We start from the raw sequence: 26,006 nt of genomic DNA on the forward strand, positions 1-26,006 counted from the left end.
TGAAAAATCTGATTTACTGTCTTTATTTACAAGCTAAGGCTCTTCCAAATGCATATACATCTCTAGTCTAATAATTCAACTAAACCACGTATCACTATTTATGTCACCCACGGTGTCAAGAAATATTTAACACCATTGATAAAAACAAAGAAAAAGGTTTCAACATTGAATGTTTTTCAAGTGGCAAAAGGTTTAAGTCACAGCTTTCTGTTTCTGCTGCAGATCTTTCAATTAGTACTGTAAATTGTTTGATTTTAGAAATGCAAGTAATTTCAGTCTGTCCACTCATGGGTGTCTGGTCTTATACAGGTCCTGTAAATCACAGACAATCAATTCAAAAGCTCAGTGCTGATTAAAAGAAATAAATCACGTGTAGGGACATTTTTTAGACTGCAAATTATTCTTTTATGTATTCTGAAGTAATAACTCTCTTGCTTATTTCAGGTACTATGAGAAAATAAAATAAAATAAAATAAATAAAATAAAATAAAATAAAATAAAATAAAATAAAATAAAATAAAATAAAATAAAGTAAAACAAAATAAAATAAAATAAAATAAAATAATGAATGTGTGTTAGAAGGAGTTTCCTGACAAAAGTCAAAGTTTAAATATCTTCCACTGCTTCAAGTTTGGCTCTGTCAGGCTAATGTTCCCTAAAGCAGGTTTTAGGTTGCAGCCAAGCAGAGCTATCAGAAACAAGGTGTTATTCATCTTCAGAATAACAAAAATATGAATCTTCAGTGCTAAGAAAACATAGGAGCTTCCCTTGGTCTTAAAGAGCCAAGGATTTTTTTCTACAGTGCTCACAAAACCATGAAATGTAGACTTAGATTTGATATTTTTCAAGTCAAATAAGAAGACAGCAAAAATTAATATAAAACTGTGTTTCCTTAATTTGCCCACTTCCTCCTCCCTCCATTTAATTCCCAGTTAAGTTTCATTTTCATAACACCTTGTTTTGCTTGTATTGCATTTTACAATGTTTACCTAGATAGATAAATATTATAGAGCTTATAGGTGGGTCCAAATGATTATGAAGATAAAAGAAGTGATTTTTGTCTTTTTCTGAGTCTTAAAACATTCTAAATAAGATCCCAAAATAACCAAAATTAGGAAAGTTCTATAGACTTGAACACAAACCATGAACTTAGAGAAACATTTTGAAAGTGTGGCCTAAAGTTTTCACAACAGGGGCCTCACCAATACCTCCATAACTTTAAATGTAGTAAGGCTTTGAAGTAGATTTGATATTTTCCCTGTGCTCATGCAGAGTCTCAGTTTCTAAATGTGCAAAATGGAGATATCCCTCACTAAATTGCTCCTGCAGAAAAGATTTATATAGGAAAAGGGTAAAGCCTTATGTGAGAGATAAATATCATTAATTGTTCACTGCAGTACAGCAATATTCTGACTCTCCTAATTCCTAGAGAGAATTATCTGTTTCCTCCACAGTTTGCAAAGTGTGTCCTCAAAGACAGGAATAAAGAATGAGAATGCTGAGTTGCTTGGCTGTGACATTTTAATATCCTTTGAGCCACTGAAAGACGCTTGTGATTTATCAGAACAACATTTTCCCACATCTAAAAATTCAACATTTCATACATCCAAGGAGTGTCTGCACTGGTGTCTGAGGGTGATGGGAAAACACAAAAAATTAATTCTCACCCACTGCACTGATGTGGAGGTACCTGAAAGAGCTGAGAGAAACACCAGAGCTTGTGGCCTGGCAGTGATCCTGAATCTTGGAATGATAGAACAGAATTAAACAATCCATAAAGTTGGAAAAGCCCTCCCAGCCCATGGAGTCCCAGCTGTGCCCAGTCCCCACCTTGTCCCCAGCCCAGAGCCCTGAGTGCCACCTCCAGGTGACACCTCCAGGGATGGGCACTGCAAAGCTCCCTGGGCAGCCCCTGCCAAGGCCTGAGCTCCCTTTCCATGGGCAAATTCCTGCTGCTGTCCACCCTGAGCCTCCCCTGGCCCAGCCTGAGGCCGTTCCCTCTCCTCCTGTCCCTGTTCCCTGGGAGAAATGGGAGATGAAATATATTGGTTTAACAGAGTGATAGGCAACAAAGTTTTAAATCTGCACAGGGCTACCAAAGGGAAATCATAGAAAGAATTAATTCATTCTCCTTAGCCTCTGGGTCCAGCATTGCTTCCCACTTGCTCACCCAGGCAAAACACAACAGGGGGAAGAAAATCTGGATAATATGGTGATTTTATCCCACCTTTCTCCTCCAGCTTTAAGTTAGTGAATGCAGCAGAACAGCTGTGCTGTTTGCTCTTCCCAGCCCTTTCCTACACAACTTCTCATTTGCAGACATTGTGTAATTTCTAAAATTTCTTTAATTAGAGGGTGTGTGTTGGGGGGGTGATGTTACCACAAATTTTATTTAAATTCAGAATTTTATTCTAACAAAAGGGGTGAATGACACTGGGAGCTGGGGGGGAAAAAAAGGAAGTGGGGATTTACAATTTTTTTTTTTTAAGTGTAAAATGTTAAATATTCAAGTTCCCAATGAAAAGGTTTGAACTGGAAAACAACTCTACTTGAATTCCCTGCTCCTCTGAGCCTGCAGTACTCATGACTTGAGCTCTCCCCTGGTGTTTTAGAAGTGGAGAGGAACATTCCCTCTTCTTTTGGGGACATGGACTTGTTTGGACTGTGTCAGAGAGAGCTGGTTGTGCTGAGACCTGGCCTAATTGCTTCTCCTCAGTGTCTCCCCAATGCTTCCAGGGTGACAGGACAGAAAACCAATGGGATTTTGAGTACAGTGTGAGGAGCACAAAGTCACCTCATTTCTGCCCACACATTTTGCCACTGTTAAACTCTCAGCTCCATTACTCTCTTCCTTCTTGCAAAAAGCCGATTCCCAAATCATAATAAATCTAAACTACTCTTTCTTTCCCCTCTCTTTCAGTTTCCATTCTATTCAGATGGAATTCAGTCATACAGCCCAGACTGCTTGGAAATTCCTGTCCATATTGCCTTGAAAGCCAGTAGGTCTTCAGTGGCCTAATAGATTGTTTGCTGCTCAAATAAAAATCATTTGGAGCCAAGTTTCAACCCAGATTATTATTTTATGGGCATCTGTGAACGAAGAACCCTGAGCAGAAGCATTAAATGATGTTCCATAATAACTGTGAAAGAGATACTGGGTTAATTATTAGAGGGGGAAGTGTTGGAACCTTCCCAATCCAGTAACCAAGTCATCCAGACACAGAATTTCCCTGTTCCTCATTAATACACCAGATTGAATCCAGTGCTGACTTGCCCCTGCAACGTGTCTGAGGTTAAAAACTCCTGTGTACTCAGCTTAATAGGCTCCCATTAGGGAAATGCAAAATTAGCATTGATTTTATTTAAGAAGGGCATCCCGGATAAATGGTGTGGTTAAATGGCTACACACGAAGTTTTTCTGAGCTCTGGCGATTTCTTTCCACAGAAAATGTCCTATTTGGGTGTGACAGAGTTTGCTAATGTCCATATGTTAATTAGCTGAAAATACTCCTTCTCCCAAAACAGGAGTTCATGGAGGGAAGTAAAAAATAACAAGCACAACAAACAAAAAAAATAACAAAACCACTGGAAACCAAAGCAACAGAAATAACCTGCTAAGACTGGTAATGGAACCGAGCAATCAATAAAAACCCACACAACTTCTTCATCCTAAGAAAGAATTTTTTCCTGGAGAATTACATGGGTAGTTTTCAAACAGCTTTCACTTTGAAATAAACAGAGGAAAATATGCAATTTTGAAAATATTGAAAGGAAAAGCTCTGGCTTTTTCTGCATCCCTTGAAGCTTTTTATTTATTTGTTTTGGCTGAAACATAACTTTTTCAATAGGAAGACAGCACTTCTAGCCAAAATACATAATCATTTTTCCTAATAAAGGAATTGGCAGGAAAGATATCAATCCTGAGAGAGAGAAAATCATGCACTCCAAGACAGTAAGGATGAAGAGATTTTTGATTCTAAATGCAATTAATTTTCATTAATTAAAAAATCATGAGGGTCTGGAGGTGGTGGAGATGGAAAATTTAGGGCATTCATAATTATGGTCCTCTGTTCTTGTGGATTCCTTCCAACAATTTATCATCAGGTATCAGACGGAGTGAGAAAATCTAAATGAAAGCAACAAAACAAAGACAATGCATTTCATCTTCTTTTAGCTAACTATTTTTAGCTATTTTTGTAATGACAAGCAACATATAACTATCCCAGCTCTCCCACTGAACTTCCTCTTCTCCCTCCTCTCTCCCTCACTGGGAATTCCAGTCCAAGGCAACAAGAGCTGCACAAACAGCAATCTAAAGCACTGGTTTGTGGGTTTATTACTGATTATATGAAACATTCCCACTAATTTATCAAGGGTTCCTAAGCTTCCTTCACACTTAATCTCTTTTATTTCATATTTTAGTACTTGGGAAGAAGCAGGAACCGTGGATCCAAAGAAAGGATAAGGTTTTAGGAGATCCTGCCTTAGGATTTGCAGTGAGAAAACTGAGGAAGTATTTCTTGTTTCTTTGCTTTTCAGTTTCCTTCGGTATAAAATGAGAGTGATAATTCCAATTAACCAAAAACAACTTTTGGGCTTTTCATAAAGGAAGAGAGATGCCAAAATAGGCAGAAATAAAGGTTCCTCTGATTCTCTGACAGTTTGTGATACAGAATTTCTTTAACAAGTCAGCCCTAAAATGTGCTATGAATAACCATTGATAAGGCTGCAAAGAAATCCTAATAATAAACAGAGCTCATGCAAGAAGGGAGAAGATGCATGAAAGAAAAGGAAGGCAAAAATCCAGTGAATAACTTCTTTTTCTGAAATCCCTTTTGAAAACACACAGAGCATCTCACAAGATCTTGTTGGGCCGCTGACATTTGGAGGGGTTTTCTTTTCCTCACCCCTTCTGTGACACTGCTGAATAGCTGCTGTGACACAGCACACATTATTCCATCACTTCTTATTTATGGGTGCACTTTTGTTTCCCAGCCCTGAATTTTCCTTTCAGCAGGTCATAAATGTGCATTTTGAAAAGCAGGAAAGCAGATCAGGTTTATTTCTGTTGCCCTAATGGAACTTTTCCAAGAAAATTCATGTCTTATTTGTTTTCAGCACAAGGATTTCATGATATCCAGCACACTTAGGAACTCATAAAACATTTAAGCAGGAAAAATAGTATTATGTAGATGATCAATCCCCTTATTCTTCTAGATTCTTCCCTAAGATTTCTCCATTTAAATACAATACAAAGTCAGTATTTTTTATTTTCCCGTTTTCTTTTATCCCCACTGGTTTTTTCCTAACCTCTGCACTACATTCACAGCTGCTTCCACATTTTATTATTTTGCAATACATTCCTAATTATATTTCAGATAAATACACTATAAATCAAAATATTTTAAATTCTGTTGCACACACATGTAAAACTATCTGTGCTTATGGAGATTTATGTGAATCTTTATACTGAAAATTTATTTTATAGAAATATTTTGATTTCAGAAGACACTGAATAGAATGAGTATTTCTTTAATTGAATATATATATAGTTTTATTATTTTTTCAAATCTGCAGTTATTTTGTACATTTAAGACATGAGTTTAATACTGTCTAGATGTATATACTCACATGGCAAATTTTTAGAATTTTTCCTTTTTCATATCAGAAAACTTTAGTTTTTAAACAAATACATTTTAGTCAGTGTTCTGTGAGAAAGAGTTTAAAATTGGATGGGAAAATGGAGTACATGGCAGGATTCTCAGTTCTCACTACTGAAAATGCACTCTTGGAGGCACAAAACAAATGTGAGTCTGAAAGAACAGAAGGAAATATTTCTTCCATCATTATCACTCAGGTATTGCCTGGAGGATCAGCTGCAAGACAAATATCAGAAGAAAAAAGATGTTTCTTTCCTATGGTTTATGTCTCTCTAAAGAATAAAATGTGGGTTTACTAAACAATGGTATTTAACCAGCAGGATGTTTTACAAAAGCAGAGTGGAAACAAAAAAATCTTTGCCTCCTCTGGAAAACTATAATATATTTGTCTCTTTGTTAGTTCAAAAATCAAAAAATCACCTCCACAGTTGGACCACAACGTATTTTCTGAGTGTGTCAGGAATTTGGTTCTCTGTTTTAATGTAGAAGGAGGAAAAACCTTTAGGGGGAAAAAAAGTCCCCAGGCATGCAATTGAAAAACAAGAGTGCTGTATGTCAGCTGGAATATGTAATCCCTGAACAGAGCCTGCCCTGACCTTCCACAAGCAGCAGGGCAATCATTCTTGGGGATTTTATGAATATCAGTGTCTATTTGCAAAGAAAACCATGGAGGAAAGAGGAAAATGAATTTGAATTTGCAGTGAAAGTGAGCATCCAGTATTGGGCTGTACCCCAGCTGGAAGAGAGCCAGTCTTGATCCCTGGGCAGGGAGCCAAGGAGACATCCTTGGCATGGTGCAGGACCAAGTTCTGCAGCTGGAGAGCTGAGCTGGGCACACAGGAGGGACCTCTGCATCATCTGCAGTGGAAACAAAGATTTAAAGATGCCAAGGAGCTCATTTCCCCATCCTCTCTTGCTGCCAGCCCAGAAGCTGCAGCAGTAAATAAAATACTCAAGTTTTGCATGGGGAAGCTGTAGAGAACAATCCCTCCAGGGCAGCGCAACGAGAGATAAATCCTTTGGAGGAGGAGAGAATGAAAGCAAAGCTCAGAGCTGAAACCACAGAGATACACACAGGATGCACCTCTGAATTCTCAGTTCCACACATCCCTCCCAAGCATGTCCCCAGTGTCAAATTCCTCCCTGAAGCTGCCCTTTTAGCCAAGGGCTGCATCCTGTGGCTGTCCAGCTTCAGGGAGTGGGGTGTGGAACATTCCCCCTTGGCAGAGGTGTTCAGTGGCCACGTCCCCCTGTGAGGCAGAGCTGGGCATCCCCCAGGGAGGCAGAGCTGGGCATCCCCCAGGGAGGAAGAGCTGGGCATCACCCAGGGAGGAAGAGCTGGGCATCACCCAGGGAGGAAGAGCTGGCCAGGGCTCCTTCCCCAGCCCTGCTGCTGCAGAAGAGCTCACAAGGGTGTCCCCTCACCTGCAGCATGGGCATGGATTTTTAACTCCTCTGTTCACCCAGGCAGCAGGGGCTTTCAGTCCAAGTCACTGCACAAGATGTGCAATCCTGGAGGTGAAATCCCGGGATTAATTCACACTGAGAGCACACAACAGTGAGAAAAGTGGCAATACAGACAGAGAGGAAGAAAAGGGGAATTTCTGTAATCAAAACAGAATTGATTACTTTAAAGTGAGTGGTGAGTAACCCATGAAGGTACCCAAATAAACCAGAGCCATTCTGATGGCAGCAAAGGGAGGAAAACCTGCGGGAGCAGAAAAGGACACAATGAGGAAGGAGAGAACGAGTTGCCACGGACATATACCTACAGCCTTCATTTCATGCACCCATAATTCTCCCTGGCAGCTGCATGATTAATTCAAAGATTTATTGATTTTTTTTGCCTTGCTCAATCCTGTTGACCTGCTTTTGTTGACAGGTCTCTGTGGATCACACTCCTCTGGCAGCTGAAAGCGTTGGCATCACGTCAGTCTCCAATGGCCCACAGGAAACATTTCAACTCATTCAACACCACCAGCGTTCGGCTGCGTGGCAAAAATGTGCAGGATTTATTTTAAAAAAAATAAAATAAAATATAAAAATGAACTAGTAGGCTATTTTTGCTGTGAAAAACATCTGTAATTGCAATTACAATGCAATTCTGGTGGTGCCGGAGAACATTTAAACAGTTCGATCTTTTTTCTGCACTCTCACTTTTATAAAAAATTCACTGGCTTTAAGTTTTCTAGGTACTTTTGGCACAGCAACTGCTCACAACATAAAATGTTTAGTCTTTGCATCTACCACCTTTCTGCAGCAGGACAGAGCATCTTCCCCAGCACAGCTTGAGCTCACACTCCAGATCACAGGCTTTAAAAATTCACTTGATTCTGACTAAAAGGTCACCTGGCCTCCATCGTAACCTTCCTCCAAAGGGAAAACACACAAGCAATTAAAATGTGCCTTTACAGATCAGCAGCCCAGGTACAACACTGATGTCACAGCAAATGAAACAAAGCCCTACCAGACAGGCACCTCCAATTCCTTCTAATGAGTCATTCTTCTAATGAGCCTCTCAATTAAAACTGGACTCTTGACAGGGAGGGCAAACCAAACGAGCTTTAGTAAGAACATCTACAGCCCTAAAAAACTGTAGACTTATCAGCTTAGTAGCACTGTGCTCCACAGTGATGTTTTAATTGAAATTATTTACCTGGTACAACACACAATAATAGAATGTTCTGTTTCTGGGTTTTTTTCCCTGATGTCACCTGAAGATATCTCTTTGGATGTATTAAAAATAACCTAAAAATCATGGCTGGTGGCAGTTCTGCCATTCTGCTCCCCTCAGAGTGCAGCTAAACCACGTCCACAGCCATAAAGGAGCCTCAGTAGTGAGGCACACACTCATTAAAATGAATCTCGTGCATCAATTTTGTCCCCTCACATCAAAGCTGTCAGGGCTCGTTGGTGTTTGCTCAGGATAGGCTGGGTTTTGATGGGAAACCTCAAGCACAAAGTGCTTAATGTGATCACCTACTTATCCACTGCTGCTCAGGAAGGTGACAAGATCACAAGCTGCTGGCAGGGGAGAAGGAAGAAAATGTAAGGAAGATTTATATAAGAATTTTATATATATATTTTATATAAGAATTATAAGAAAACAATGCTGCAATCACTATTTCAAAAGCAAAAATGAAAATAAATCATAAAACTGGACCTAAATCCAGCACACTGATTCATCAAAGCCTGTGCCAGCTTGTAGAATTTTGATACCAAATCTGACAGCACTGAGCTTTGCTGCCGATAAAATCAGACACCACGGCCCTCCAAATCCTGCAATCAAACCAAAACATTGCCTTCAGTATTCAAGAAAATATCTGTGAACCAAAAAATGCCTGAAGAATGATAAGCTAAGGGCAAAGAAAACAGTGGGAAAATGTTGAGTGAGCACCTGGGAAGGTTAGCAGTCAGTCTGCTCTTATTTCACCTTTAATAAAGAGCTGGTAAACATCGAGTTCATTTAAATGCAGGCCATATTTATTTGAAGGCTCTGCAAGCCCCAGAGAGAATTAATATTACAGGAACTGTAGGGGCTAGAAAAAGCTGGCCAGGTGATAAAATGGGATTCACCCAGGAAAATGAAAGAAATTTCCAGCACATCTGGAGAGAAAATAATGTGACACAGATATTTCCAGTGAAAGACTAACTGTGTCACTGAATTCAACCAGGCTGAAAGAAACCTCTTCATGACTGGCAACATCAATAACAAGGTGGTAAAACAGAACAGTTTGGGCATCAGATTGGATAATGTTATGCATGGTCCAACAGAGCCTCAGGCCCATGGAGAGATGTGATAAGAGCCCATATGTGTGTGTGTATATATATATTTGTAGGAATGTGTACATGTATACACACACTGATGGATACAGAGATGGAAAGAGGGAGAAAGGCATAAATCATAAAAAAATAAATATTTGAAGCTTTTACCCAGAAGCAGACTTGCAATCCTCTTGCTTTTCTCTCTCTTTAATTCTCAAGAAAGCAAAAGCAATTCTAAAAAGGACCCGGATCCAATCAAGTTTTTCACATGCTTTAATTCAAGTAGAGAGGAAATAAATTAAAGAGCTGAGGGGAAAAAAATGAGAAAGAGGATTCAGGGGTTGTTGGGTTTGGGTTTTTTAGTTTGGTTTGTTTTAAAGTGAGAAGAGGGAAAGAGTCCCTCCCATTGATGGAAATGAAGGGCTGTCCAAAACTCAGCAGCAACAGAGGGGAAAGAAAAATTATGATATGCTTTTCTCCTAGACATGCTTTGTTACTGAAATGTCAAAGCCACTGCTACTATTTGTGAATCCTGTTAGAATTAAAATTGCAGGATATGGTGAGACAGAGCAAATTCTGACTTCCTGGATTTTAACCTCCACAACACAGCACTCAAAGGTATTTTTCTCCTCCATCTCTCATAGCCACCAATGTTCTCTGCCCTCAGACCAGCCAAAATGTCCTGTCACACCGAGGAAAATCCACAAGTTCCCTCTACAGGGAAAGACAAGTCTCTGTGACGTTAACACCTCCATTTCACTTCCCTGTGCTGATTAAATGATCAGAAACCATTCCTGTGCTACAACCACACTGCTCACTTTCCTCTGTGCTACCAATAAGTGATTCTTTGACACATGGATCAGATGCTTTCCATCTTCATCCCCTCAAGTGGCTCCCAACTCCTGACTCCCACAGTGTTGAAATCCTTGCACCCAATGCTACCCATAACAAAGACATAACTTTAAAATGATTGACCTGATCAAAATACTCCAATGGAATAGAATGGAACAGAAAGCAAAAATGGAGCCCAGAGAAGACAGAGGAATTGTTTAGGTTGGAGAAGACCTCTAAAATCAGTGAGTCCAACCATTAATCCATTTCCCTAAGTACCACATTCAGGTGTGCTTTTAGCACTTCCAGGGATGGCAATTCCACCATTTCCCTGAGCAGTCTGCTCTGACCACCTCTCCAGTGAAGAAATCTTTCCCAGTATCCAACCTAAACCTCCCCTGGCTCATCTTGAGGCCATTTCCTCTTGTCCTATTGTTTGTTACTTGAAATTTCCATCAATGAGTAGTTTGAAGTACGTGGCCTTGCTCAATTACAATTTTAGTTCATGAGACAGAGGAAAATGTGAAAATTTGTTTGCACAAGCAGGAAGTGCTAATTTTTTACCATCTCCACTTTGTGGTGCTGTAAGACACTGTCCTCTTAAAAGAGCACAGCTCCCTGGAAAAACGTGGAAAACCAGACATTTCTTAAATAATGCAGCAAATATTTTTTTCCCAGGTCCCTCAGGAAAATAACCTCACTGAAAGACAAAGTGAGGAAGCAATATATTGTCTTTAGAGATGGGCAAGTGCACTTTACATGTCTTGAGGAAGCTCGAAAAACACATTACTGTAAGAGCAAACCTGCAGCCTGACCTGAGAGTGGCTGAATGCTGCTCCCAGCAGCTTTCCAGGGAGCCAAGGAAGTTCAGCAGATGGAGAGATTTGTACTTTCTCAGTGCTGATACAACTTTGAAGAGAAGAATTCAACCTCACTGACACATTTTTGGTAGAAGGTACATTCAGATTTTTAAAATTTTTATATATGTTTATCTATGTTGCTAATATTTAATCATAATAATAAAAAATTATATTTATTTATTCCATCTGGAAGCAGAAGAAATCTTGCACATAGAGCATTCAGGGGCATAGGTTAAATATATGTTGAATGCTTGGGTTTTGGCAGCTATGGTTAAGCACTGACATCAAAGCAAAGCAAGAAACATCATTCCTCATTTCTACCAGACCCAGCCTCAGTCCAATGGCTGGACTTAATCCCTGTGCTTGTAAAATTCTCTGGGTTCTTCTCCCCAGGACTGGGATTGATGAGCAGAGACGGTTTTCATGTTAGGATGTTTATTTTACCTTATCTGTATTACATTTTTGCAGACAGTAATTACTTCTACACACTAACTTAACAAACTACAAATGGTGACCTCAGGCTCCATCCAAAAGGCCTTTTAAGCATAAACTATTCAATTATCAAATGCCCACTAATTTATTTTTACTTTTAACCCAATAACCAAACACCCATGTTTTGCACTGCAGAATTTTCTGTCCAATCACCCAATACTACCCAAACCCAAGAAGAAGAAGGAAGGAAGAAAGGCAAAAGCAAACAAATGCACAATAAACTCCATCCTGTCTCTTATTCACTACTAAATCTCAAACTCTACATTTTTCACCCAGTGACTCAAGATAATTCTATCTAATTCACATATTCACATTCCCAGCTTCTCCACTCAGTTTTAGAAGCCTTCTCCATGGTCTTAAGTTAAACCCAGTGCTCTCTTGAGTGTCTGAGCCTGTCAGCACAGATAAAGGGACATTTTCCGTGCCTGGGACTCCAACATGTGGACACCAGCAATAATCTAGTTCTGATCACAGGACTTCACACAGGACCACTCTCCATAATGAGTTTGGTTTTTTCTTGCACTATGTACAAACCTCGTGGCTGAAAAAACAGCTCTGTTCAAACCGAGCCATTGCTGTAATCCCCAAACCCCAGCAGAGCCCAAAACTGCAGTGCTGTGTTTCAGATGTCACCATGTGATAGCTCCTGGCAAACACTGACTGCTTACTGCCAGCCCCAGCAGCTCAGAAAAGCCCTTTGTGCAGAAAGAGATCCAAGAGCCCCTGAGCCTTCTAGAGACAAGACTTGAGGAACTGTGTGTAAATAAATAATGCAATTCATTAGGCCAAATGTAGGTCAGTGTACATCAGTGACACTTCTCAAGCTGTGGTCCAGTGTGACTAATTCCTGGCTGATGGGAAGGAGGCTGGCTGGAAGGCTCATCAGTTGTCACCAGCACATCAGTCACAGCCCTTCAGGGAAGCCTGTTCCATCCATGCTCACCCACCTTCCCTCAGAGCTGCTGTTCTTCCAGGGCACACTCAAATTGTGCACAGTTGGTGTTGTCTGTCTCTCCCCTTTTCTACTTTTTTATTTTAAAAAAGCAGTCACAGTCCATGTATAAATCAGAGAGATTCTTCCATGGTGTGTCATTAGACAGGAAAATGGGAATTCAGAAAGGTCAGGGCACAAACCTACTCATGATCCTGCTCTTGGCACTGTTCAGAAACACAGAAAAACTCAAAATCCCTTGCAATTATCAGGATCAGGATAGGAGGCATTCCTAACAGGAATACAGAGTGCAGTGACAGACCCAAGTTAATTCTTCAGTCTTTGTTTACATCCATTCTTCATTCTGCTCTTCTCTCTTTGCTGATCCCTTCCACTGACCTTCACTTCCCGTAATCCCTTCCTGCCCTGCTTCCCCTAAAACCACACCCATCCTTTGCTCTCTCTGGGACTAATTAAGACATGAGTGGGCTCTGCTCTGTGCTCTCACCTGGCCACAGCACAATCAGCAGTTAAGTTCACTTTCCCTTCTAGTCCAGCTTCACAGTTCTGTGTGAAGAAGAAATGAGCCGAGCACTTGGCTCCCCCCTGCCTTGCAACTGCTCAACAGGAGCAGAAGCACAATCTGAGCTGTGGCACTTTCCTATCCTACTGTCCCTTGGTTTTATTGGTTTATTTTTTATTTGTATTTTTATTCTTTTTTTTTGGCTGTTATTAAAAAAACACAAAACGTACTTCGCTGAGATCTTTCGTCCTGCAGGGTTTAGGCTGCATTCAATGGTTACAAAGTCATCAGAGATTCCAAAAGTCTCTTTCCTTGGGCATGGTTTGTGAAGGAAAGCAGGAAGAGGGAAAGGAAGGTTGACCTTTGAACAAGCCATGTGCAGCTATCCATCAGATATTTTAGGATGAACACAATACTCTAGGCTGATTTAAGCTTTTGTGTTTAGTGCCATTAATAAAAACATGTAGGATCTACATCCTTGTAAACAACCTTTGTAGGTTACAGATACAAAAGCAAACTGCACAACCTCGCTCTCCCTTTTATAATTCAAATTTCAGGCTCTGTTTCAAGTCAACTGACAATGCAAAATTCTTCAGAAAGGACAGATTTGAGGAAAAGAGACCCTGGAGCTGCAGAGTTTGGTACAGCAGTTACCTGCACATCGTGAGCCCCTTTAGACTTCTCAGAGTTACCACCAATCCTCAATTTTGCTGACTCTTCAGAGTTTCTCAGCCACCACTGCAAAGTTTGGCTGTTTGTTAAACAGCTGTATCCAGTGGAGAGAGCTGAATATGCCATCTCACCATTATGTTTCAAATTTTCCAGTATGGAAAGATTTCTCTGTATTTGCTGTTGGAGCTCAGTGTTTTCTCCTTTACCTCAAAACAGATTCATCCAAATAATTGGTTTTGCCTTGCTTTAAAAATATTTTTTGTTTTTCTTGTTACCTTTGCCCCTAGAGGGGACACTGTAAAATCTTTTTGGCCTCAGATTTGCTGTCACATCAAAAGAGAAAGTGTAGGAGCAAAACCCCAATTCTGGAAGTGTTCTCTAACAGACAGAAAAGTTCCTGCACACCTTTCCAGGCTGCAGCTGTCCTTGCACATAGAAACTTCACAGAAATTGATATTTCTAGCCCCAAACATGGGCACCTTCCCCTTTATTGAACATGGAGGGTGATTTATTGGGACACTCCTTGGAAACGCTCTGGTAATAGGTCTCAATATGTTTCAACTCCCAATTACTTTACAATAACCTGGAGGCACGACATAAAATTGCAGCCAGGAAACAGAAGATGCTCTTGCCCAGCTATATTTATTACACACTTGGATTACTGTGGACATCATTGTGCTCCCTGAAAACCAAATATACAGATATGCCCAGGATAGCACATTGTGGCAAGACCAAAAACATTGTACAGTTTTAACCAAGGAACACCCTCATAAAACACTCTTTCTGAAAAGGCAGGATATTTTTACCCTATAAAATAAGAGTGTTGTGATTTCTTTGCTTGATTTTGTTGTTTTTTTTTTTTTAAATATTGCATTGCCATTAAAAAAAAACACAACAAAACAAAAGAAACCCACAAAACTGGCATCTACAACAGTAATTGCTGAAATAAAGGATTCTGGTGCATCTTATAGTCAGAATGGGACTACAGATAGACAGGTACATGAAATATTTACCTTCAAGGTGTTGCTGGAAGAATTGCATTGGGGTTTAAGTCCTTCAGAAAAGAAATAAAAGCTTCTCTGGCTTCTGTTTGAAATGGTTGAATCATCTCAGTGGAAATGAAGGAATCACAGAATGGTTTGGGTTGGAAGGGACCTCAAAGCCCACCCAGTGCCACCCCAGCCATGGCAGGGACACCTCCCACTGTCCCAGGAGCTCCCAATGTCCAGCCTGGCCTTGGGCACTGCCAGGGATCCAGGGGCAGCCCCAGCTGCTCTGGCAATTCTGTTCCAAGCCCTCACCACACTCACAATAAAGAATTTCTCCCTAATATCCAATCTAAACCTGCGTTCTCCGACAATTTGAAGCCATTCTCCTTTGTCCTGTCACTCCATCCCTTGTAAAAAGTCTCTCCACATCTTTCTTGTCAGCTCCCTTCAGCAAATATTCTCACCTTTATCCTCTCCACTCACACACTTCCTTTTTGTCTTTGCTTTTTCTTACTTTTTAAGTAAATATTACCTTTTTTTTCCCCACAAAAAACTTGTCCTGTTCAAACCATGATAAGCATCACTCTCAGATATATTTATAATTCTCTTTATATTCTTTCCTTTCACAGCAGAGATTTCCCCTCAAGCTGGCTCTCATTTTTGAAGATGTTAATGAACAACCAATAAATGAGTTATTTAGAAGAAAAAAACAAAGAAAAAAATAAATAAGAACTTGATATTTTCCAATAGTCAATAGCTTCCAATAATTTTCTGTGTGCAAGATCAAAGACTCTGGTGTTGCATACTAAAAAAATACAATGGATGGCTTTTTTATAGCATCCATTCTAATAAAATATGTTTTATTTTCATTTAAATTCCCAACTGCAGAATTGAGGGATTGTGAGATAATAAGGATCTTGCTAAAGTTTGTCATAGATTTTTAATGATTGTAGCCTTGTCATTGTTAGAAGGTGCATTAAGGAAAAAAATAGATTTTGATCCATATAGTTAAATATTATTACACAGTTTTATCCCCCCAAATTTGGGATTTAAACCAATATAGGCTAATAAAAAATAGATTATCTGTAAGTGGCAGCCATGATATTTTGAAGAACTGCCATATTTTTTCCCAATAGAGGAGATTACAGAGACCTGGGTGCCCCCTACTCCTGATTCCAGGGTGAAGGGAGGATGGAGCCACTCTCAAACATCACAGAGGTAGAAGGAGCTCAGATTGTGTCCTCCCAAGACATGTTTCCAGAGAAAACATGCATATTTTCTTACAACACAGAATGAATAAGCTTAGAAAAAAAAAAATTTAAGGTAGCTAATCATAAAGAAATTAATCTTCTTATCCTCCAGCCAGTACTCACACATACAGAGGTACATGCACCATACAGCAAATTAGTTTAAGATGAAGCAAAATAAACACATCTGTCCACTGTTGTGTTAAATAGTTGCAATCATAGTTGAGAGATCCTTAAGCATAATTCTCCATCAATATATACAGGATAAAGGAAAGGTTTTTGCATTTAAATACAACTCTGACCTTTGTTGGCTGGAGTGCTGCTGAGTCCAACAATTCAGATATTACAGACCTCTTTGTGCAAATGCACCCAGCTGCAGTTGCTCAATGACAAAAAATTATGATAAATTATAAATTATATAAATGATAAATTATGATAAAAATTATGATATTATCAAAACCAAAGAGCATAATAAGGAAGTGAATTTACCAAGCTTAAACAGTGCACTAGCAACACAGAACAACTGCTCATCAATTATATGGTTTTTAAATACCTACCAAATTCTTAGAAAGTTCTTTGAATTATAATTTTGGCGGAAAAATAATTGCAAGGTGACGCCAGGAATCAATAAAACATAGCAAGAAATTAAATCTTCTATATGAGTCATATAAAAACACAGCTATTTCCATCAATACCACAATTTGTGAGAAAATAAAAATTATTAATATATTGAGGAGGTGTACTGAAACATTTCCACACACTTGAGCATCATAAACACAAACAAATTCCTGAGCAGACTCCGTAGCAACATTTAACTCAAACTATTTTTTTCCATTCTGCAAGTCCTGGAACAATACATTTCCAATTTCTGCACACATAAATCATTTGTATGTGTAACAACAGCTGCACTCTGCATTATATATAATTCAGATATGTACTATACTGAAAATATTTCTCCTGTTTTTTCTCCCATGAATTTCTTGCAATGTTTATGATTTAAAACATTAAGATTTTCTTCGCCCAAGTTCGTGAACAATGGCTCACATTTTCTCCCTCTGTCAGTAAATAGATTAATGCACAGAACTGCTTTAGTGCAGGTTATTTCACTTCAATATGTTCATCTTATGGCAGTGCTTAAGCCTCCACTGTTATCTGTGAAGATATTTGGGATTAAAATGCTATAAAACTATAAATATTGATTGCAAACCTCATTTAAACACAACCAAACTAATTTAGACTCGGGATTTCTTCTAATCTGTGAGTAACATCGCTACTAAAAACAATTACAACCCAGCACATGTTTGCAACACTCAAATTTCTTTGGCATGCAGGAGTTCTTCATCAAAGTCAAAATGCAAACCCACTGCCACAGCACCCGAAAGCTGGTTTTATGTCTGGTATAAAACAAAAAACATGTTATTTTCCCCTCAAGCAGGCTAGAAAAGCAGGGCTGTCTGAAGCCTTCATGTCACACACGCAGAGTCACGGGGATGCAGCAAGGCTGGAGTGAAATACATTACTGGGAGGATGACATCCCACTCAGTTATAATTGAACCAAAGTCAACATCAGGCATTTTGTGTGGGGAAGCAAGAAACAGGAAACATCTCTGCCATTGCCAGCTGGGAAAAAAAATAGAAGTAAAAAAAGCCATAAGAGCCTACCTGAGACAAGCGAGACTGTGTCTTTCTCCCATGAGACAACAGTGATGTATGCCTCCACAGAGGAGGGGATAATGCACTTGAACACTGCTACATTGCCTCTCATGGCTTTCTGGTCCTCCACACGGACTGTATAGGGTTCCCGTAAAACTGCAGGGACAACAGGAGGGGTTGGTAAAGGAACTGCAGCCCCACATCTCACCCAGCTCCTTGCAAAGTGCCCCCCACAATCAGGCTGGGAGCCATTGTCTCACTGAATCACACACGTTCACAAGGCTGGCTGCAAGCTGCTACAAAAGCATTCCCAGATCTTCTTGTTTCCTCAAAGTCTGCATCTCTGTGTTCTTTCCTCACCTAATTCTGGGTGGCTCAGGTAGGAGCTGAAGATTTATGTGGGTAAATGGTGTTATGTTTTATGTTACTTGTGTGGTTTCCCCAGCCACATTTCCCTTCACAAAGGGTTTTCTGCTCTGCCAAGGAGCACAGAGGAACAGGCAGGTGCTGTGTGTGAATTAGACATCCAGAGGGGAGAAGGTCAGTGTCATTTAGGATTTTGAAGTAAGAACTGAAGGAGAAAATCGATGGAGGTGACAGAGAGAAAAAAAATAAAGGTGTGTCAGGAACACAGAGAAATGAGAGTAAGAGGAGAGCTACATTTGATTGACCAGCCCTGAAAGAAATCAGTTAATGGAAAAAAAAACCCAGATACAAAACCACAATTATTAAACAAAACCACGTCATAATAAAATCCAACATGATTCAAAAAATGTTTAGAATCAGCATGGAATTGAGTCTGAAAGAATTAACTCAATGGAAGAAGAGAAAAAATAACAACTGGATGGACAAGTAGGATAAAAATACAACTGGAAAAATCATTCCCACCACACAGAACTAATATTGCTGGGATGAGATGAAGTTGCACTGGGTATGAGAATGGAAAGAAGGGAAATCCTGAAATAATTCCATGAAAAGTGAGGGATGAGCATTTCTGTGAGGAAGAGCTCATGGAGAAGGTGGCAGGGCAGAGAAGAGAGAGATGCTGTCCTCTGCAGCAAGTGAATGGGTGAGACAGGACAGAAAAGCACAACAGATTCTCCATGGGAACACAAGGTCAAGGTGCAAAAAACAGGAATCACCACAGCCAAAAGAAACCATTTCCATCAGAACAGGCATGAGGGCTTTGGAAATTTCCTTGTGTCTGAGACCTGAGGGTCAGAGTTATTGGGAACAACAACAATTGTGAGCTGCCACATTACAGGGACATTTCTTGCCCACATTCCCTGTCCACAAACACAGGCCAAGCTTTTACAAATACATTTAGCCCCACTGATTCCAGCTGAAAAGTCAGTAAATTCTTTTCAGAGTTTACAAAAGTGTTTCTAAACACCAGGAGCACTGGAATTTTTAAATATCTGCCCCAGTTAGGGTCAAGAAATGAAAGACAGAGTAATGAAATGTAACCACAGTCTTCAAAATGCAAACAGCATTGAATTTTCAGGTCCATTGTTACCACTGCAAAAAGTCAGATTGAAGTTCTCCATCCCAAACATTTCTGTAACAATATAACTTTTAGAAGCCCTAACCAAAAATAAATAAGTTTAATTAAAAATGGAATATCTTTTTTAAAAGGGAAAAAATATCCATTTTCTATTACAAGATAGACACGGCTAGTTTTTAAAAAGTCAGTAATTGATTTCTGATCAAAGGTCAGGATTCTGAACCCTGTTATGGCTGTTAAACTGGCATTATAAGCACATTTAATGCAGGGATTTCACAGCATTGGCTGCCCTGTGGTGAAGCTTGTCCTGCACCCAGGGAATGGCACATGGGTCATCCCAATGAGGCTGATTTGTGTCTGTGCTCTTGCTCCAGCCACCATTTTCAGGAAAAGCTGCCTGGCAGCAATATCCCAACTCACTGATGAAGGTATTTGTGAATATACCTTCCAAGAACACTTGGCCACTCTGAAAATCTGCCCAGCTGATCCTGTCAATAAAATCCGAGACAGCAACCATGCAGGGCACAAAAACTGGAAAGAGGTTTATTCATTCCCTTGCTTAAAAAACAACTTACATTATTGTAATTTACAAGGCTCCTCAGCTATTTCCAGATCATGGTTTTGGCAGTTTCCATGAATAAATTGCTGATTTTTACTTTTTTTTTGTTATTTGTTTTGTTTTGTTTAAATCACAAGTCCCCAGGTCATTAATTTATATGAGAATGTCAGCCTTTGCTAAAAAAAAAAATAAAAATAAATATATATATAAAATAAATATAAAAATATAAAAATAAATATATATATATAAATATATAAAAAATAAAAAAAAAAATAAAATAAAATGGCCCTTCACTGCCATGGCTGCACAAAGAGCTGGAAGATAAAATGGAGACCTTTAGTCCCATGTGGGACTGGCATGGAAGAGGATTAAGTTTGGGTGTCCAAGTGTGAGGGTTGTGATTTTTGGGAGGAGTTTGGCAATGTTTGTTGTGCTACATCCAAAATTACATGCAAAACCACAAATACAATTATCTGTCAGTTGGAATTTTTGTATCTGCTGCCCATGTTCCTGGGAAAATAGGTAAATGAGCTCCAGACTTTTCAAGCTGACTTTGAGAATGGGCAGAACTGTATTAGTCTTTGTGCTATGACCAGATAATCCACTGATTTCTTCTGAATTCTTAGGAAACCAATTGGAGAGCATTGGAAGGAGGAAATTAGAAAAAGAAAACCCCAAAACCAGTTAATTAGTGCCAATCTGAAATATTTTTTAGATTTCACGTGGACAGAAATCATTTGCAAGGACCATGTAAAGAAATGAAGTTTCTAATTTCAAATTTAAGCAACCCAGAGTTTATCATTGGAGCATAAAATACACTTGGCTGCCGTGCACAGAACTCTCCAAATTGTGTTTTCCTGTGATTGAAGGGTTACACAAGCCCTTGGAAAAGATGCTGACTGATAGCTGTGGTCGTCCATCAGGCACAGGGACAGCTCTGACACACAGCATCAGCTCATGTGAAGGCAGGGAACTCGTTTAACTCATTATCCAAAGCTCAGATTAACTGAGAAATTGAGTTAAATGGAGAAATGAGTGGATATGGGGTAAAAGGCTAAAAAAGGAAAGAAAAGAGGTAAAGGAGGCATTTCTGACTTGGAAAAAAAAAAAATAGGAGTTGTTAACTTCTGAGCCAAGAAGCTACACTACCAACTGCAAAGTCCTTTCTTAAGGCCCTTTTTCTATTTGCAAGCTTCATTTCTCAAGCAGAGGGAGAAATCTTGTTTTGGACTTCCATGGATGAACGTTTTACACCTAAAGGAACACCAGTTCAGAGTCTTAGCCAGCAACACTGGAAGTTTTAGTCTCCTTTGTATCTCCACATTAGATTATCTAAAGTAAAAATTGGAAAGCAATCCTGGGAAAAAATAGTGCCCAGAAGGTGTTTGAAATGGAGACACATTAACAAATCCAGGAAAGACAAAAGTAAATATTATGTTGTCTAAAAATATAATTCTACCAGAGAATTTGCCCACAAATCCATGAAAGTAAAACCAAAAGCTCAAAAACCAGAACCAGAGTTTCAAACAAAGTTGGTTATGATGTGTTCATATGAATATTTGATTTTCAAGCATTTTTTTTAATGGACATCTAAATAATTTCATAAGAAGCATAGATCATCATAGAACTCCCCATATATGTAACATGATAACTTCCTTCTACTGGATGCTTCTTGTGCAAGAAAACCCACTTTCCTAGACTAAAATTTTAATGAGACATGAATTTCATGGAAACCTGGTTTTTATTCTTGCTTCCCATCTGCCTACAAACCACAGATCTCTGAATGTTAACTTATTGTTAAGAAGAAGAGATTGCTTTTTATTATTTAAAAAGAAAGTCTCAGGCAAATCTACTTGTTAACTGCTCACAGTTTTTTTTCCCTGTGAAACTCCTGTGAAGACAAATCTCCAGAGGAAAGGTTGTTCTCTTCTGAGAAAAGCCAAGCACAGTTCCATCAAAAATAAAGAGTTTCCAAAGATTTGCATTTTCCAGGGGTCAGCTCCCAGACTATTTTTTGTTTGTTTGTTTGAATATTTTAATTACCTGAAGCGGCTAGACCAAAATCTTCAAAAGCTGTGCAGCCATGTGTTTGTGTGTTGTAACAAAAGGCCTGATTTTGATCCCTCTGTAATTTCCCACTGGCTGACCCAGCCAGTACAGAAAACAGATGCAAAACCATTCTGCTTATTTGCATATTTTATCTTAAAGAGAAAGCACTGTCCCTGGACCCACATCAGCTGCTGAATCATTGCAGGGGACACAAACATCTCTCAAAACAAAGTGACCACAAACAAGGGAGGAGAGGTGTGATTTCAGACCAAGCATTCTTCCTCTCTTCCAGCCCATGTGCAAAATCCATCTTTTTCTCACACAGTTCTTTAATGTGCAAGCATGGTTTGATTGCTGATTTGATTATCAGTTTGTTTGTCCTTATATTTGGAGATCTTTGGAAAAACTAACTTTTTAGCACCAAAATAACTCCAGCTGGGGAGGAAAGAATTCACAATATTACTTAATACTGTTAAGAGTTTAGAGGTTGCACTTCTGGCCATCCTCCCCCGACTGATACCTACTGCTCCTCTTTGAAACACCCAAATTCCCTCTCCCCTCACCCCCCTCCAAACCCAATAAAAGCCTCAACTTACCAGCCTTAATGTGAACATCCTGACTCCTGATTTTCCCTGAAGGATTTTCAGCTGTGCAATAGTAAGTGTTATCATGGATTAAGTTATTAAAGCTTGAAGGAGGGAAGGGGAAAATTTGGAGAGTGCCATTGGGGTGGACGTGGCGGATCCCTGGGACATCGTAGATCTCCTCGCCAGTCGCTAGGTACCATCTGAGCGTCACCGGGGGGATCCCCGCTGCTGGACAGGGGACCAGAGTCCCTGTGGTGCTAGCAAACACTACCTCTTGCAGAGATGCATTGACAAAATAGAGACTGGCGTGTAGCTCTTCACTGAAAACTGCAAGACAAAAAGGGAAAAAAAAAAAAGAAAAGAAAGACCTTGAAAACCCGAGAAATTTCAGCAGCGCGCGAAGCGATTCGACGCCGAGTCAAACGCGGCGCCCAGGGAAGGTAATCAGAGCATCTGGATGCTAATGGCAGCTCTAATAAAATGTTTCTCGTTTTCATCATGCCTTAGGATTTTAGCTTTTATGTTTTCCATCTATTTGTAATGCTGCAATTCTTTAGTGGATAACTCTGAACTCCATATTCAGTGCGAGCTGCTGCTTTCCCATTTTAGTCAGACACAAGAATTCCTCTCCAGGCCTGGGAATCAAGGACACCTCACTGCCTCAGGCCCTGAGAAGTGTAAACAAAAGTGAGTTGGGGGGAGAAAACTTGGGGTAAATGACTTAATTTCCTGCAGCTGTAATTGGAAGATTCACCCCCAAAATGGACCAAACTTATTAAAGTGTGAAAACCTGTGACCTATCGTCCAGTTTTGGGTGCACCCCTTGGAGCTTTGTCTGCCCTAAATGTACCTGAAGGCCCTTCAGTAAATAGAACTGCTTTTTATTCCCTTAATTTTGTTTGGCCTCTGTTTCTAAGCAGCTCAAAAAGGCATCATTCAAAGAAAATATCGCCAGGTTAAGCACAGTAAGTGGTTTAGACCCAAAAGTAAAATGAGAAACCCGTTTTGGTGTAAAGAGATACAGATCCACTCACTTCTGCGCTTGCTGAGGTAGCGCTCTTCATACAGCCTACAAAAATCTATCAATAATCTGCCTTTATGAAATCTCCAGCAACTAAATTTCTGCCTGAAATACAGGCACTTTCTGTTAGCATCCCAAAATTTATTTTTACAGTCTTTCCATGGCAAGAATTATTTATGAAGTAATAAAAAGAACAGAGCAAACAATGAAAAAAAAAAAATCCCATAACTCCTTAATAGCAATACACGTCTATATTAATACAGATACAGTTTAGTAAATGCTTTATATCATTTGGTCAGGTCTTTTCTTGCAAAGACCTCTAAACCTAAGTGCCTCTGATAATCTTGGTTCTGCCATCTATGGGACTCCATGGAGTCCCACTCCCAGCCTTAAACTGAAGATTCTGTACCACTGGAAAGAGTCTATATTAGTCATAACACCAGATTAACCACTTCTGCCATGGGCTGTTCAGCCCTCACTGGAGGGATTGACGTCTCCAGGTGGTTTAAAATACCCCAAACATTTCCTCTAAAGTACCTTCCTAACCTCTGCTGGAGAGCTGTTAATCCTTACATGTGATTTTTGTTTTTCAACAAATGGAGGGATATACTCCAATACCACCAATCTGCTTTATATTTGCATAGAGTGCTAGCTTATTAAAAAAAAATAAAAATAAAAAAAATGGTCAGTTTTGCTTGACACAAACACAGAGACTTGGATGATTCACTGTATCTTGAATGCAGTCAATTCTGACAGGGTTTTCTAAAGCAAGGCTGGTAAGGGGTCAGTTTTGGAAAAGGTGACCCCTCTGGAGGAGATCCCAACGAGCAGTGATCAGACAGATTTCAGGGCAGCCTTCATTTGCACAAGATGGATTCTATTGTCCTGCAGAAAGAAATTGCAATCCCAATGCTAAAGTTGGGATACAAAATAGACTGTTTTCTCCTTCTCTCTTTTGATATCTTGCAGAGATACAAGGTGGGAAGTTGTTCATTCTAAATATCAGGAGAGACCCTAAAGAGAGCAAAAGTGGCTCTGGGAATCCCTGGAAATGAGAGAGACACCCTCTCCAGTAGGGAAAGGTGCCTGGCATGCAGGAGACAGATAAATGAGTGGCACAGTGGTGGTTGAAAGGCACTTGGAGATTCAGAAAGGAGAAATTTCAGCTCTGGAGCTGAGCTCCTGCATTTGGATGAGGCAGGTGCCAGCACAGAATAAAGTTCCCCACAAGAAAAGTTCCCCACAAGAAAAGTTCCACCTAGTGGGTGCAATCCCAAGAGGAATTTGGGCATCTGGAAAACAAAAATAGGCACAACAGGACTAAGCACAGGGAGAAGCTGAATCCTCATTCAGAAGGAGGGAATAAGATGGTGCCACTTTTACATAATCACATTTCTAATTATAGCTGTACTTTGAAGCAGAGAACAGTATTGTTGGCAACATAATAGAGAACTGGAAAGAGAAAAAACAATTTAACATTGTTCATCTGCTGTACAAGCTTTTCTCTACAAATACAAATGAAACAATCAACAAGGCATTTAAATTTCCATTGGCCAGCAAGACATTCACGTAGAAGTAATAAAAACTGTTCACATTTGCCAGCTTTTATTATGCTGTGCTGCTTCTTAGCAGATATTCTAGCAAATCCAGGAGATTTCCTTGCCAAGAACAAAGAGGTAAGTACCAAATTACGAATGCCATGAAAATAGAGAATATCAGAAACTCTGTTTGACACTTCCATAGAATCTAACTTCCCAATCAAACACAGCACAGCTGAACCAGAGACTCATACTAGCAGCACATTACAATGAATTTTTCCAGCTGCTTTGTTTCCCCTGTAGAAGCTTTCACTACTTTTGACAAACTTTGCATCCATCAGCCACTACAATAGTGCTTCATTTTAAACCAGCATCTGCTATGCATTCATCCTAATGGCAGCCACAAACACACCAAGATCCCTGGAAAATAATCACAGTGCTCTAATGCACACACTTCTACACAATGCTGACAGCCCAGATGCTTTTTCTGGTGGAATTCACTGTGTGAGCTGCTTGGAGACATCCAACAACAAAAATGGGATTTTGGAAGGTTTTATTAAAAAGATATTTCTCCTCAACATTCCGTGGGAAGAAAGGGATTGGCTGGATGACAGAACAAGTGATTTATTGAAACCTATTTGAAACGGAGACAAGCAAAAGCGATGTGTAATTAATTAGATGTTGCTTAATGATAGAATATGATCCAACTAAACATTGTATTTTTCAGAAAGCAGAAGCAACTCAGACTAAGAGTTGCAAGGGAGATTGGTAAGGGAAACTGATAAAAGTTATGGAACTAAAACTGAAAGGAGAAATACCTGAAGAATGAGAAAAAAGGGCAGTCATGGAAGAGAAAATAACATCCAAGGCAGAACTGAGAACTCTTGCAGCTGCATGACTGCACTTGGCCTGAACAGAGATCACATCATTTTGCAATGTAAGGGAAGAAAAGGCAAAGATTCTTCCTGAATAAGGGTTATTTATTACCAAACCAATAATTCTTGAGGGAAACAAGAGGAATGTTGCAGCTCAGCAGTGCTCAGGGGCCGCAGCTGGGATGAAAAGGTGACAAACAATCAGCACCTGCAAGCACTTTGGGGCAAGAAGGCACAGATTTGTGTCCTC

General features: G+C 39.6%; 1 protein-coding gene across 1 annotated transcript in view; it reads right to left on the bottom strand.

Moving 5' to 3' along the window:
- The window catches only part of DSCAM (DS cell adhesion molecule), a 439,258-nt gene that overhangs the window by 354,841 nt on the left and 58,411 nt on the right, over nt 1-26,006 (bottom strand). The window contains exons 2-3 of the mRNA XM_088051091.1: nt 22,332-22,649; nt 17,633-17,779 (exon numbers count right to left, since the gene is read on the bottom strand). Of these exons, the coding sequence (XP_087907217.1) occupies nt 17,633-17,779; nt 22,332-22,649 (465 nt within the window). The remainder of the gene's footprint in view (nt 1-17,632; nt 17,780-22,331; nt 22,650-26,006) is intronic.

This window comes from Pseudopodoces humilis, chromosome 2, assembly GCF_049639895.1.
Source record: "Pseudopodoces humilis isolate 2021_Gansu_Grassland_sample_001 chromosome 2, ASM4963989v1, whole genome shotgun sequence".
NCBI classification, from domain to species: Eukaryota; Metazoa; Chordata; class Aves; order Passeriformes; family Paridae; genus Pseudopodoces; species Pseudopodoces humilis.